The sequence below is a fragment of the Atractosteus spatula genome, chromosome 6 (genome assembly GCF_055471065.1).
Source record: "Atractosteus spatula isolate fAtrSpa1 chromosome 6, fAtrSpa1.hap1, whole genome shotgun sequence".
Lineage (NCBI taxonomy): Eukaryota > Metazoa > Chordata > Actinopteri > Semionotiformes > Lepisosteidae > Atractosteus > Atractosteus spatula.
This window is the reverse complement of record NC_142711.1, coordinates 24,817,171-24,833,520: the sequence shown is the minus strand read 5'-3', so window position 1 is coordinate 24,833,520 and position 16,350 is coordinate 24,817,171. Positions and strand designations below refer to the sequence as shown.

Sequence of the window (16,350 nt, the reverse complement as noted above, 5' to 3'; positions counted from 1 at the left end):
AGATGCTACAGCTTCCCTGGCATGTGCTGGCATGCCATGATGTCAGCACATGATGCGCTGCTGCTCCAGTCAATGCTAACCCTCCTGTAAGGCACTATGGAGCCTGCTGCATAGGTTTTTGCGGTGGTAGATATAGAGGTACACCTTCACACTGTGTCCATCCACTGTTTAGAAATCATGGATATACTACACAAATGTAGGTAGCCTGATGCGACCTGGATGCTTTTTCAACCCATAACTTTGTTTTAAGTTAGGGGTACTAAACCCTATACTTGTGCATATAATGAAAAAAGGAATAGAAAAATAGCAGAGTCTATAAAAAACATCTGCTTATAAAAGGAGGAGGTATGAGATTGGGGACAGCAAAACGAAAACACTAAGTTGGCAACCCTTGTAGAAATGGTTTAATGAAAATTCCTTTGTGAACTGTGAAAATCTTTTCAGAAAAAACAACTGTGTACCAGGGCATTATAACCTTTGTGCTGCCTATTTAGGCTCAGAAGAAATTCAAAGAGGCCATCCTTTAAAGTCCCATAAGAGTGAATCTCATCAGAAAGTCTCTTACTGGTATTCCTGATAAGACTGAACCCAGAGGCTTTCCAGGAAGCACAGGGCACAAGCTCAGACTACACTTTGTTTCTTTTCAGGTTGCATTTCGTATTGAAACATTTGCATAATTCTCTCTCCCTTTCATTCATTAAGAACATAAAAAATAAGGCAGACCTACCTTAAATAAAAAGTCTTCAAGCTCCTGTGATGTTTTCGTGACACAGCTTGATGAAGAATCAGACCACTTCACCTAGAAAAGGTTAACAGCTCATTTTAGATCTCTTATAAAAGCAAAATACCCTTCTATGTAGATTTGCCCCATGTACAGTTAAACAAATGAACCAAATAATTTGGCCTGTAACTCTTGGGCCACTGTCTTTTGCTAACCAACCTAAGTGAATCACTAAATGGTTCAAGTTTTTTCCAGTCCAATCTGAATGCATGGAATATTGGTGCTCCTTTTGTGTGAAACATAAAAAATATAGTATAATCCATTGTGTTCAAGTTTAAAGACTGAATCTGAAAAAGTAAAAAAATGCAGCTTCTCATATGGAAAGTGTCAGATTTGTAACAAGCATGTATATAGTGCTTTTAAAGGCATTCACTACCACTCAGTGTGCATACTTCTGTTTAATGAGACTTAAAGATGTCTGAATGAACAGTGACTGGCAAAAACATTAAGTATAATGTAATAATTGGGATGACAACACAAAAAACCCTCTCAAAGGTCATATTCCCAATAAAAAGTAACATAAAAAATGTTTTTTTTAATGTTTTATGAAACACTATTATATACACAAATGCATTTTACGAGTTAGAAAAAAATATTTTTCCAGTTGTAATGTCAATGAAAAATGACCACAAGGACAGGTGAAAGAAACCAGATATAGCTTAAGTTAGATCATAGATTTTCAGGCGGTCCTAGAACTTGAGTATTTAACATCCTGCCTGTAAATGAGTAAGAAGAAATGCCCATTGATCTCTGACTTCAACACAGATGAAAGAAATATAACAAATACTAGTCAGCGCTATGAGGTCACAACAGGTTTTGCGTTTGTCAATTTTGTGAATCCATGGCCACAATGAATATAGAGCAGAAAGCACTGGCCAGTTCTTACCATCGGGACAATTCTATTGCTAGGTGTTCATCAAATTTTGAAATTGAACACTGTTCTCTACCAAATGAAAACTGTAAGTGTAATTTAGTCACAGGATACATTCAGAAAAACCATCAGTTTCACAGACAAAAAAACTTTTAAGGATACATTTTAGAAAACAAAAATCTACTATTATTTCTTGCCAGTTTCCATGGGCACTTGCATATTTGATAAAACAATTGAAAATTCCTGTGATGCTGTGTATAATTCTGAATGATTTCTAATGGGTCTGAGACAGAGGGCGGCATAGTTCAGTTTGGTTTGTACAGTATGTTTTCCCCCCAAGGTCATGAGTCTGTTTCCTCCCACAATCCAAAATTGATCAACTGTCTTCTGGAAAAATTGGCCCTGGTGCGAGTGTGTGTGAGTCTGTATCTGTCTGTGCCCTGCAATGGACTGACGTCTCACCCAAGGTATACTGTACCTTGCTTCACACTAGTTGCTTGCTAGGATAGGCACCTGCTTCCCCGGATAAACCAGTTAGAAAATGGATGGATGGATCTGAGGCAGTACAGCATCCATAATTTCTGTTATGGCCTGTTTCGTCTGTGCTAGCACCATTCTGGGAGCACTTCATTTGTAAATCACAAGGTGTCAAGTCTCACTGCTAACAGAAGAAAACCAATGTACGAGGTGCAACACAGATAACGGAGGGCTCAACTGCGATAAGCACGTAACGCTAACCTCAATGTAATGCACTTTCAACACATTTTCAAGCCACCACTGTTAACCACATGCCAACAACTCCCATATCAATTCATATCAATCCCATTCAATTCCTAAATGTGCCATGGTTTGATATGTTCCACAACCTTATTCCCCCAGTGCCCTTTGCTCCAGATTTTTCTATCAGCCAAGGTCACAGTGCATGGCACTCTTTAGTCTGTTTCATGCCCAATATTTTCACTAGACCAATGGAATCTACCTCGGCATTTCATGCAGCCAAGATAATTTGCTGCTGGCGTTTAGTTTGATGACATTTAAATTGCTCAGTAGTCCAAATGGTTGGAAGCACCTGAGCTTCATAATCCAGATTGATATCCTCTTTATCGCCTGGTGCATCCTGCTTCTCACTTTCCACAGCCGTGCTTTAGCCAGACTTGGAGCACCCTCATTAATTGGAACCACATCTGGAGCACAACTCACTTCTGCCTGTTGCTTGGGGTCTTCATTAGTTTTGTTTTTTACTCTGGTTCAGATTCGTCAGAAGTTCTCTGGTAGTTTTACTGAAAAATCACAGTATATCTGACAGCCTTCTAGCCATTATGACAGGAACAGGGTTGCAAATTTGAGAGTAATCTACACTAGAAGAGTTTTTTTTACATACACCTGACAGCCGTCTGCTCTTTCTTTTATGTAGTCGATGCCGTTACCTACAGATGCAGTGCATGCAGCACAGCAAGGAGCAGAACGCCGAGTCTCACTCTCTTTTGTATACTGTACTTCTAGTCCACTTTCAAGGTTTTTTCTTCTCTCAGGGAAATTAAATTTTTTGGTGTGAGGAGGTGCCGGAGCTGTGCATACGGGTCCCGGAATGCTCACCGTCTCAGTCTAAAAGGTAACAGAGTGAAGCTCCAGCACAAATTAAAGTCAGCTGGATGTTCAGAGTCAGTTTTCACTCAGATAGTGCAGGCCAGAGCAAAAAAAGATGGAAAGTGTTGGACAAATGTTGACGTAAAAATGCGGTTAGGCTAAAGGGATAAACATTGTCTTATCTATCAAGCAAAAGGGAACCCCAGAACACTACAAGCTATACAATGGGAAAACACCTAGAAACTGAAACTGAATATTTTATTTACTTCTAGTAAGGTTCCATTGTAACCTTTACTCACATTTAGAGTAGAATAACATTATTATGCTTAACTTTCAGTGTATGATGCAAAGAAGACACAAATATAACTGTTCTGTTTTTTTTTCCTGAGAGTTTCAGTCAATATTTACATAACAAAATCAAGACTAAACAAATGGATTAGAATAAGCCTACATAAAGCATAAAAATCAAAACTTACAACAACTGGGTAGCAATAACCTTATATTTTCCAAGGAATTGAATGGATTAACTCCTTTCAACGCACTATTTAAATCTCAGGAAGCACCCATGAGAATTACAACTTTGATAGCCGAATCCTGGGTTCTCCATCTCTGTCTGTAGCCCAGCAGAGCCTCAAAAAAACTTTAATTCAACACTATGGTCAAGAAGACTACACCCCAGTCTTTCATGAGCTGATAAACACCACCACTCCTATTATGTCGGCATATACCTCAAGACTGTCTGTGAACTGCCTTAAATAAAGAGCCAAGACTTGCACGGGTGCTGTAAATATGAAATGTCGCTTCTGGAAAAATGAGTCACTGCTGGATCTGGTTATCCTCAGTCTCCAGCTCGCTCAACATCTGTGGTCACTTAAATTGAATGTGAGCTGTTTTCCCCTGGCAAGACATGCCTAGGAACCTTCTTTAGCAACATGGGGACAAAGTACACGTGAGAAAAAGACATGTCTCTAACTTCATGTACCCAATGAATCTAGAAACTGTTCATGACATGACAATCACTCCTGAATGGATGAGGCATTTTCTTGCAACTTAGGAGGTATACCTAGTGTTACTTGCTGAAATCACCCCCCAGATAACTCCTCTTAAGACTTTAAAACTTCAGCCTCAAAACACTGATCACTGGAGGCAGAAGAGTTTATGTCTTTCAGGTTTTAATCTAACCTTGTGCCTTGTGCCTTTAAGCCTACTTCCTCTCTTAAAGTCTAGTACAAAACTGAATACTGTATTCTAGATAAGGTCAAATTACAGTATTGCATAATTTCATTGTGCAATCTGAATTTACACTTGATCTTTTACATGTTTTTCAACATTTTATTTGACTTTTTAAATTATCACCCATAATTTGTCCACAGGATCTCTCTCTCTCTCATACATCTTTTATGTTTATGTTTTTGTCCAAAGTGCAACACTTTTCACTAATGTTAAAATGCTGGCTCATTATTCTTTCTGGTCTTTATTACCAGGAACATTTATGGCAGCCCTGGATGTGCTTTCCGTTCACACATACTTTATATTTTGATATCTTTCCACTGCTGTGTGTACTGGCCCCATCACTTTAACATAAATGGGCTATGCTGGCTGTACTACACTAGTCCTGAAACACAGGAACTAAAACATCACAATAATTTAAATGCCAAAAATGTTTCTGCTGAATGATTTTTTTTTTTCAGTAAAGGGGTTACAACATGCCAGGGTCTTTTCTGCAATTTTCTTATACCTCTTTCTGACATTCTGCAATGTGATTTCAAAACTGCATGCATAAAAACAGCAGGGAATAGGACAAAGCACTAGAGAAGGAAATGCAAAACAAGACAAAAGCACTCATAAACTCCCATTTAAAGATCTGTGTAGGCTGAAGAGCAAATGTTTAAAGGCTGTGAGGCAACTGGCAATCCACAACAGACCGACGCATTCAAAGTGTACAGAACGACAGGAGGGTGTTCCAGACTCTGCCTCAGGCTGTGCAGATCACAGAATGGCACAGTGTGGAGTCTTTGATACAGCAAACCGAAACACGGGGACACTGGAAAGGAAGGGATCTGTCCTCAGAGATGGGAACCATCTAAAAGGGAAGACCATCTGCACTATGGCTTTTAAATCTCCACGTTAACCTTCTCCAAGATTCCGGCACACACATAGCACTGGCTATGTAAATTAAACATCTGCTGCGCTTTTGACGTGTCCGGATTATGTTTTCTTTGGTTTTACACTGTGGCTCCATACATGTTTGTTTAGGTATAAAGATATGAGAAGCGTGCACTTTCTCAGCATTTTATTACACAAACTTCCCCAAACAGCACCATCAAAGCAAGGGCGCCTGCTGCGCAGTAACATTGGTTACTAAACGTACAGTATTTGAAAAAAATGCAGCCTATTTAAAAAAACCTGTTCTGAGCTACGTCATGTGTCACTGCCAAAAGCTTTTTATTTGTTTTGGTGAAGTGTTGCCTTCTCAAACCAGAAATTACTTGTCTTCACTGAATACTAAATAATAGCCTAAAGCTTTAAAAATACGTAACAAATTGCAGAGAACATGATCCATTTCTAACATCAAGAGAGTCTTCAATTCTCTTGTGAAATGGAAAGGCAGTGTAAGCTAAGTGTATTTTTATGGCATGCTAAGTGCTCACAACAGAATGAAACATTAAGAATGATTTATTCATTATATTACGAATATGACATGTTAAGACCAGTGTCAGAATGTACACTTGCAGACGTGACTGAGGTAAATTTACTGGAAGCATCCCAGGAATACCCCAGGAATTAAACCCAGGGCCCCAGTGCTCCACGGCAGCAATGCTAACCACCCCACCCCCATGCTGCTGTTCCACAAAGAATTGCTCTTTCTAAAATAATTCATCCAAATGTACTTACTGGTAAACCATTATTAGTCGCAAATGCAGCATGCCATTTCTATGAATGGAAATGGGGGAAAAAAACCCCATCAAAGCTGCAGTTAAAATCATTTTCTCAGACAACTGGAAGAAACCAACAGAATATGTGTGGGCAGGCAAAAATCTCTTTGTGACTATATACAACATAAGAAATGATTCCTAAGGGATGCTACAGCATTATCAGTTGCTGAAATGCATATATTTATAAATGGCACTTAGCCATACTTCAAAGACATTCCACTTCCAGGCTTCCAAAATGCATTCTTTCCCACTCCTTCGGCATGACAGTTCTCCCGCACACTTTGTTTCATATTAATTTTCTTCAGTTTCTTCTGAAGAGTCAAGAACAAGAGGTTTTCAGGAATATAGCCTCAGATGGCTCAAGAACTCCAAGTCCAACAATCTACCACAACCGAACACCTGCATCACTTTCTGCAAGAAGCACAATAACTAACCCAGACATGCAAGCAACAGCTCAGCCACAGACTTCTAAGATTCAGAGTAACCAACCGAGGAGCTGCTTTTGCAAAGCAGCAACATGAGATGGGTAACAGTAACAATGTTGTGGTGGCATGTTAAACCTATTCAGCACCTTAGGGATGAACGACACAGGGCCAACTTTATCCCATTTCATGTTTGATTGAATCTCGAATCTAAGCTTGTTTCTCAGTTTTTCAGTCTAGATATTATTTGAAATAAAACAAAAGAATGCTTTGCAAGTATTTTCACATAACTGAACCGTGAAGAATTCAAGATGTGCAATATTTTTTTTTCCCTGTGAAAACAGCCCAACAGCCATATAATCACTGAAATAAATATTTACCAAGTGCTTATAAACTGTTGAGTGAACATCAGGAATTTATTTTCTAAGAGTCTTTATAAGTTACAAATAATCAGATTCAGAAAGCTTTTTCACACAGAAGGTTTCGATCTGAACAGATGTTTAATGTGCAAGACAAGTTCTATACACAAACTACAGAAAACTACACACAAAGATCATTGCATTGACTTCACACTCTATACAGTTGCATGTCACTGAACATTGAAACTCAAAGATATTGCAAGAATGGCCTAGCCTTTTCTTGCTGATCAGAACAAAATAGAGAACTGTCCTTGCTTCACTCAAAAACTGGTGATGTTATGTCAACAGAGTCTGAAAGAAGAATAAGCAACTCAGCACTTTCAGTCTGAGCCAGCCCCGCCAGGAATGCATTATTCCACTATTTGATCAGCTCTACTTAATACAACAAAATCTGTCATGACAGCCACTCTAGCTTCGACTTCCTCACACATGTACGTTAATCATACGCAGGTCAATGTAAGGGATTTTGTGGGTTATCAATGAGCCCTTACTAAAGTATATACCATATTTGCTTGCATTCAGTCAGTTCTCAATTGAGGGCTAACTGCTTTATGCTATTCAGCTTCCAGATACATATAAGTAGGTCCCTTCCATACTTCAGTATGATACACAGAAAAGCCTACTCCACAAAATATCTAAACCACACAAACCACCAAGCCATATATTTGAATCTCTAACATGAACAAGAATTATGGTTATCCTTTTTCATAACTTAGAACTTGAATATGGATGATAATGTTATGCCAGTCTTTTATAATAAAGTTACAAATAACTCATCAATAGACAGACTCCTGAAACTGAAACAGATTAACACCAGATACTTAACTGCAACTGGGCTTCTGCTCAATTAATCAAATATTTTCAAACAAAGTTACTACTGATTAAGTTAACCCAATAGCCTACTCCACCACAAATCTCATAAAAATGTGAAACAGACCACAATCTTTATGTTTTACCCTTGGTTTCCCTCAGTGGAAAAATGTGGGATTTCAGTTTCTACTACCTACCAAACTGGAAAACGTCTTACTGCTATCTGTGAGCAGGGCTATATACAGTAGGAAAAATATTTTGTGTAACCTTTGACCCCATTTCCAAGTTCACACCACAGAGAAAGGTTAACATTTTTTTCTTTTTATCCACAGAACTGTACTAGGTTTCAGAAATGAAAAAAGGCCCATTTTATACTATAAAGTAATAGTTATATCCAGAACATTATGTTGTTATATACATTAAAGAGGCTCCGCCTTACATACAAAACTATTTTATGTAAGAGTGAACAGCAAAGATGCTAGGAGATGCTAGGAGTCCAGATTCATCCATTTTCAAACTGCTTTATCTAATACAGGCTTGCAGAGGAGCCTGAGCATATCCCAACAAGCAAGGAGTGCAAGGCAGGATACACACTGGACGGGACCCCATAACCTGAGCAATTTAAACTACTGTTTTTTCAAAATGTATGTTTACTGAGTAACTAAACACATGTGAAAGGTAACAAACAACAATTCAAGGAACTTTCACATCAAATAGTATGTGCTTTGCAATTATGTATTATATGCACAGTGTATGTTATAGCCTACATGTAACATTCTATAAACAACATTTATCTATGGAAAGCTCAGAGACTGTGCAAAACTCTGTGTATACAACGAAATAAGAAAACTACAGTATTTAGTTCATCTTATATTTCTAATGCCAAGCTCAGCCAAGACTTGGTAACTGTTGCTCTCTTAGAAGCCCTACCTACTTCTGTAATCCACCTGCTCTGACTCACTGAAGTCTCAGCTCATTCACTCCGGGACAGGATTTCACCGAGTCCATATATTACACAGCTTCCTGCATTACTTAAAGTTGACTGCATTTTGTCAACTGCTTTATTTTATAAATACAAAGGCAGTCTTAATAACCCAAAAAAAAATATTTATGTTATTAACTTTATTAAAATGATTTTTATTATTACTGTTGCTCAGTTATTGAGTTAACATCTTTATCCAAGTTGATCTGACTTAAGGATATGACAGGAAAGATGCCAGGTAAAATTAACCATGAACGCGTATAGAAAGACTACGGTCATTTTCTATCCAACAACAAGGGAAAATAAACCAAGTTTTTCTGAATGTGATAATAGCCCGCCATCTGCTTTCCAACAGCACATTTCCTCTCTACACAGTACAAACTGAAAGCACCATGCTGGGATCAGTGGTCTGTCAGTTTCCATCACTGACATTTAGGCTCACAATGCAGTTCCAGCAATGGCTGCATTCCTCACTCATTCATTCAGCTTTATCACGATGGGCGCAACAGAACATTCTTTGGCAGGGAGGTACACTGGCTTGCAAAAACCAATCCAGGCATATTAGGCAATTTGCACATCTAAAACAAAACGCGACAGAAGTTTAGCTCAGCTCTGCAGCAGGCATGATCCTCATTCCACCTCTTCTATTTTCTTAAGCAAGGAATAATTGTCATCTTAAAAAGTCATTTATGTCTCATAAAGCTGTCTTTATGAAACATCCAGAAATCTACAGTATGCAAAGGTATAGCTGTTCTAAATAGTGCAGGGACGTGTAATAAAGTACATTAATGCAATGCAATCCAGGAATGCAATGGTACAATATTGAAAATATTGACTGGCACACTGATCTGAAATAAGTTTTAATAAAACCAATAACTGTTCCATAAGAAAAATGTAGCTTTAAATTACATTTTCAGCTAAAAAGCAAAGCACAAATGACACCACCAACATTGAGATCTACTTGAAAATTGGAGTAGTCAATGTTCATAAGCTAGTTTATTTAAACTAGTGAAATGTTCATATACCTTGTCTGATCTTAAAAAATAACGATAACCGTTGCTGGAATTTGCATGATAATCGAGATCGATTTACAGTACAAAAGCATACACAGCACACACACATTTTTTTTACCCCACAAAAAATAATACAGCATCTAACTCCGAAGGGCCTGTTTATAAAGCCCTTCAATCATAGCATGCCTGATCACTCTAGTGCACTTGCTTTATTAAAGATGGAGTATGGTCAAAAACTGGCTTTGCATGAGCTCCCCTATGAGGGGCCAAAAAATTAACTGTTTTTGTGTGTAGGCTTTCATACCAAACACATAAAAAACAACTTTATGGTTGATGAGCTATTAAAAAAATCCCTCCAGCTGGCCCCAGCTAATGATGTCAAACCAGGCCAAGTTCCTAATGTTTTCCTGACAGGATACCTGCCAATCACATGCGCATTGCACCTGGGGAGTCATTAAAACAATATTCTCGTGCTTATCATTTCACACATTTACACATTTATCCTTCTTTTACTGTTGCTTCATGTTGTATCCTGATCAGGATACACAAATGTGTATCTATTTCCCCAGATGCTACCTGCAGAATCAGCAGTATCAATGGCAAAAGCTACTTCCTGAACAGTAACTATAACTAGAAGAACAACAGGCTTGCCTGGCTGTGAGGCAGCATGCTAACCACTGTGCCTCCGTGATGTTCGTCATTATCTCTTCATGTTTGCTAAAAATGTTAATGAATTGATGGGATTATCCTAACCTTACAAATATGCAAAATTATATGAAGAAATGATCATCATTAACTAAGATTATCCTCTTGAATGCACACATTAAGCAATGTACGTTGAATTTAGTTCTCCATCAGGACTGCTCTGGCAAAATACAACCTAGTTATAAGTCTAATGGTAATCTTTATCTATGTTATTTACCAGTGTAAAGATGAAAAAAAATCTCTGATCTCCTAATCACAACTGTCATGTTGTAAAAATGCATCTAACCAATACTTAGTGCATTAAAAAAATTCAAAATATTTTATTATATGGGCTGAGCGGTGGCACTGTGGCTTAGGATCTGCGCCTGTGGCTGGAAGGTTGCCGGTTCAAATCCCCCGGCCGGCAGAGGAATCCTACTCCGTTGGGCCCCTGAGCAAGGTCCTTAACCCTGCTCCAGGGGCACCGTATAAATGGCTGACCCTGCGCTCTGACCCCAAGCTTCTCACTCTGTCTGCGTGTCTCATGGAGAGCAAGCTGGGGTATGCAAAAAGACAAATTCCTAATGCAAGAAATTGTATATGGCTAATAAAGTTATCTTATCTTACAATGCATGCATGGAGGTCCAAGATGTTCATAACTTATTTTTCTTATGAGAATGTATTACATTACATGAAATCACTTTGATATCCTTCATAGTATCACCCATCACCTGGAAAGAAAGACACTGCTTGTATGACATACACCCCAAGAAAATGTAGGCATTGCTCCAGCAGAACAATGTCTCAGCATTAGACGACCCACCAATCAGTCCCACTTCACTGCCAGGGAAGAGTCATTTACACTAAATGCTGCTGTAAAGTAAATCCAGCATCTCAATATTGCCGCTGCAGGCATTGCTTTATTTATATGAATGCTGCAATTCATTTTCAGCTTTGGAGGAGTGCCACACTGTACTCCCAGCAACAGTTGAAGCCTCTCTACTGGATCTGTGAAACATCCTGGCACGGCTATCAGTTACAGCTTCCTCCCAAAGAGGGAAAGCAAACCCTGGTTTTTCAGCCTATGTCAACACAATGTAATCCAAGGCCTTATTAGTTAAGAGCACCGATGCTGACTTCACTTCAAAAACCCATTTACCACGAAGACTTCATTGCCTTCTTCAGGGTATGGCAGTTATATTGCATGGATATGGATGCAGTATGTAAATAAACCTAGCTCTGTTTCTTTCTTCTTATATGGTGGATGCAATAATATGGGCAAAGTTATTCAGCACCCTGCCAGAGGCACCTTGAACATCTTGTAGTTCCCAGTCTGTCACTTAACTATTATGACTTTCCGTTATAATCTCCTCTGTGAGGAAACCGATTTTGTGGAGCACTTAGATTTGTGACTTAAATTCATTACAATAGCCAGAACTTGAATCAAGGAGCTGTACAGAAAAAAAAAAGTTTTTCCACTGTTTTGAGCCTGTCTTTTACTTTTTTATGTACTACTTTTACTTCTTTATGGAAAATAAAGCAAAAAGTCATTATTACTTTTTTACGAATATATTTATATAATATAAGTACAAACATAATATATATTATATAATATAAACTAATATATCCATTTCCTAACCAGTTTATCCAATATGGGGTCACAGAAGAGCTGAAGCTTATCATGGCAAGCAATGTGCACAAGGCATAAGACACCCTGGACAGGATGTCAGTCCACAGCAGGGCACACACAGACACAAACACACACTCACACCTGGGCCAATTTTCCCAGAAGCCAATTAACCTACCAGCATATCGTGGGACTGTGGGAGGAAACCGGCGGAAACTCATGTGAACACAGGGAGAACATAAAAACTCCACACAGGTAGCACCCCAGAAATTGAACCCAGGGCCCCAACTCTCTGTGGCAGCAATGCTAATCACATGCTAAGCATTGCACCACCATGGTGTCCATTCTTAATATATATAGTAGAAATGAGTATATACACGACTTTTTTTTTCCATTTTATAAAATGTATTTCAGCCATTGTTAGATCCAACAAATAAAGATTTCAAGTATACACGTTGGACATCTTAGACTCACATTCAGAAATACATTTTGGCGACACTATGCCTATGAAGGGGTACAACTGAGCTCAGCAAATAGTCTGTTTGTTGCTGCTGTGTTGAGTGCAGGGCTTGCAGATAGTTTTTTTTGTTTAAAAGTTGTGTTTTTTCAACACAGGGTGGGGTTACTGGGCCACCATTAGTAAAGTAGGGTGCAGTAGGCAGTGCTCCAAAAGTCTGGAAATAAGGTTTTTCCAAAGTCTGTACAGTTCTAAATTATATTTTGCATAATGCATGTCTCTTAATTGAGCATCCCTTTTAGGCACTTAGATAAAGTACAATGTTGGGAAAACAAGACAAAATGAATAGCATGAATTAATGAGAGGAACAAAGGCAACTGGGAAGTTATGAACCGCACTACAAGAAAATGAAGGGTTCAGAGAGTGTATCCTTGTGTGCTCAGAACTCTCAGAAACGACATGCAATTGTTTTTTTAATTTTGTTAATGAAATGTATTCCCACTCCCTAAACAAAATATTAGAAATCTTATGTTCAAGACCATATTTAATTTCAAAGCATTTCCATACTTACTTGTCACTGCATTATCTGTAGCCAGCAAGCAGAAAATGGGATAACATGCAATATGCAGAACTAACAATACAAAGGAATTACTGGCTACTGACTGATTCTGCACAATCCTCTCTGCATTGCTTGGGCACTGTGGTGAAAGGAGAGCAAAGATACCTTGTTGTTGCAGCTAACCAGTCCTGTTCAGCACCCGACTCTTTAAGACCTATGGAAAAGGGGAGCTGCAGGTGGATGAGTAGGTCTACGAGCCTTATTGTTAAAACCTATAGGGTCAACTCAACACATCTGGCACATACAAGCTGAAGACGTGGATGAATTGGAGTCACATCTGAGAAAAAGAGTGCCATTATGAGACATCTTTTAATCTAGATTAAAATTGTAGTGGACCAAAAGTCCTAAAGATGCTCTAAAACGATCCTGAACTAAACAGAATCCTGTAACAATTCAACTTTGAATTTAGTGCAGCCTCACCCCTTAGTAAAGCTCTCAAATCCTATTTCTTGAGGTCTTATAAGGTTCAGCTGTCAACAGTCTGAATGGGTCATTTCATTAATTGACTATGACAAGCAGTCATGCAATTGGCTGACCATCACCAGGAAGGTCTTGACATGCCCAGGGTGTATAGCGCAACTGCAGGCCCCTGGTCATGCCAGCTACTTAAGACCTTGCACTACTGCCGACAACTGAGACATCACTCCCCCAATCAATGCTAACTCTCTAATATGGGTGCTAGGTAACTGGCAATGTGAAACAAAAAACTGCACTCCTCTCTCCTTCCGTGCTGATGCAACTGATTAACAATTGATCAGTTGGAATCCTGACAGTTCAACGTTAAAAAACATAAGCGTATAAAGTCAATTTTCCCTCCCCTATAACTCAGCAATGAAACAGATGAGAATAAAACTGCCTGTGGTCAGACTTGGCAAGCAAGCTGTAGCTCTCCAATGAAAACTGTATGGCAGTCCCATTTGCACTCTCAAATAAGTACCCATACCAGCTCTTTCTACTGGTATTAAACACAGAATCCTACCACAAAGGCTACCCTGCCGACTAAATCTGCCACAAATTAAAACCAACAGACTCCTCGTTGTCTCCAGGGCTCATCCCTACCTTTGGGCTTTGTACTAATTGCATGGAATAGGCACATGTGTCGTGGGGACTGATTAGCCTTGGGGCTCCTCTACAGTTACACGGCAGAAAACCAAGAATCTGCTCACCAAGGAAAGCAAAGCAAGGAATATCTCCCTTTCCTACTACTAAAGCGAAAGAAAAACAAAAAAACAATCACTAAACAGTTTTAAAAACTAAATTATTATTAGAAAGAAAATGTGGAAGACAGGGACAGTATACCAAATTAGCACCAAAGATCAATTTCTAGCTACAAACATGACCACCATCACAGGTGCTGCCGCGACTCTGAAATACAAAGTATATTCAGAAAAGCAACAGCTTCAATTAAAAGGTGCTTGACAACACTTGGCAATATTGTGGACAGAAAACGTGTCTGGAACAGAGAGGACTAAAGTACAGGCAGCATCTCAGATCACCTTGTGCTTTTTTATTGAAGAACAACTCCAAACACTGCAGCGAACTGCTAATTTTTATGTGTTCTTTTTCCAGCTGTAACTAAGATTGTGTCAAAGAACTCGCTATTGTTTTGGCAAAAGGCCACAGAGAGCCTGCCAAAGTTTCCATACACAAGCTGTCAACCCATGCACTACCGGATGTTTACAACAAAGGTCATGGTGTGTCTTTCATATTTGAAAAATATGTGGAAACGTACTGAATACACTTGCTACAATGAGCCCACACATTCGGCACAGGCTATGCACAAGGTGATACAAAATGCATTTTTGTGGAGCTGAAGTAGTCCTCTCCTCCACTATGTAACCTGTGCACCATAAATCAGATTAAACGCTTTTTTTTGATGTGGCTCAGGATGGTATGCAAATGTGCAGTGATGCATTCAGATGGTCTATCTCATGTTCTCACAGATGACTTATACAAAGTATAAACTGATTCTGGATTGGATGTAGGACTAGTCTGATTATTATAATGAGAGACTACCAGAAGTCAGGTATTGACATGAACACTGAAATGTGCCTGTCCTTCTATCTTACCAATCCAACAACCAATTAGGACAGGTTATGTAAAAAAAAAACTTTTTCATCCTCATAAAACTTAAAAAATACATCCTGAAATACCAGTATATATTTTTAAAAGTACCATCCATAATTAACCTCAAAAAGGCACAATATTTACTATGTACATGTAGATATACGCTAAGTATAGCTGTCAACAGCAAATGATAGCCCATCACAGGACAATGGCTGTTTGCATACTGATTTTATTCATCATGTGCCTTCTTTTTAATCATGATATACAAACATATAAAACACAGATCTATAGTGCCTACAGCTTGTAACATGTTCAATATGGTATCATGCTGTTAAAAGAATGCCTGAAACCCAATATGTATTTTTATTAATTTTAGTACATTACTGCATGTCGTCTGCAAATAATAAAACGCAATAGTAAAATATCTTGTAGTACAGAATACTAAGGAACAGACAGTATTGTGCATCTGGAACTTCATGCCTTGTTCTGTTACAAGGAGACTTAACAGCATGCATACAAGAACAAATTAAAGCTTGTAAAAACAATTACGTATAAAATCTCACATAACAGAAAACATTGCAAAATGATACTTAATCACTTTGTCTAAATAGAACAGTAGGCATTTCATTTTAGCTAAAAGAATAATGAACTGAACTACTCAAGCTACAACAGAAAGATTTTAGAAATTAGAGCAAAACGATTTTCTCACCCAATTAACGGATAATGGGTAACATTGTAAAGATTTCCACATAAAAGTAAACATACCTCAAAGGTATACTCCAAGCATCTGTCTGTCCTACTCCTTTGTGCTCCTTTTAGCACAATCTTCTCTATGTGAACTGCTGGGTAACAAAAAGCAAAGTTTTGTAAATGGCAATGACAGGCATAAATTAGAGGTTTTAAGAGTGCAACAGAAATGTCTTTAGAAAAATAATACTATGCCATCAATTATATGTATTAATTTTTCACAAACATCAGAGATATTTCAGATTAGGTCAGAATTTAAATTTCATAGTGATTCTTTATCTTACTTTCTCTGATAATGCGTAATTTCAGGGGTTACCCTGGGCATTAG

General features: G+C 38.4%; 1 protein-coding gene across 3 annotated transcripts in view; it reads right to left on the bottom strand.

Moving 5' to 3' along the window:
* Window positions 1-16,350, bottom strand: part of zcchc2 (zinc finger, CCHC domain containing 2) — a 61,870-nt gene that overhangs the window by 30,115 nt on the left and 15,405 nt on the right. For 2 of the 3 annotated variants that reach the window (XM_088919366.1, XM_088919367.1), the window contains exons 3-4: window positions 16,041-16,117; window positions 728-799 (exon numbers count right to left, since the gene is read on the bottom strand). In XM_088919366.1, coding sequence (XP_088775492.1) covers window positions 728-799; window positions 16,041-16,117 — 149 coding nt within the window. The remainder of the gene's footprint in view (window positions 1-727; window positions 800-16,040; window positions 16,118-16,350) is intronic. The other variant, XM_088919365.1, reaches the window with a different exon arrangement.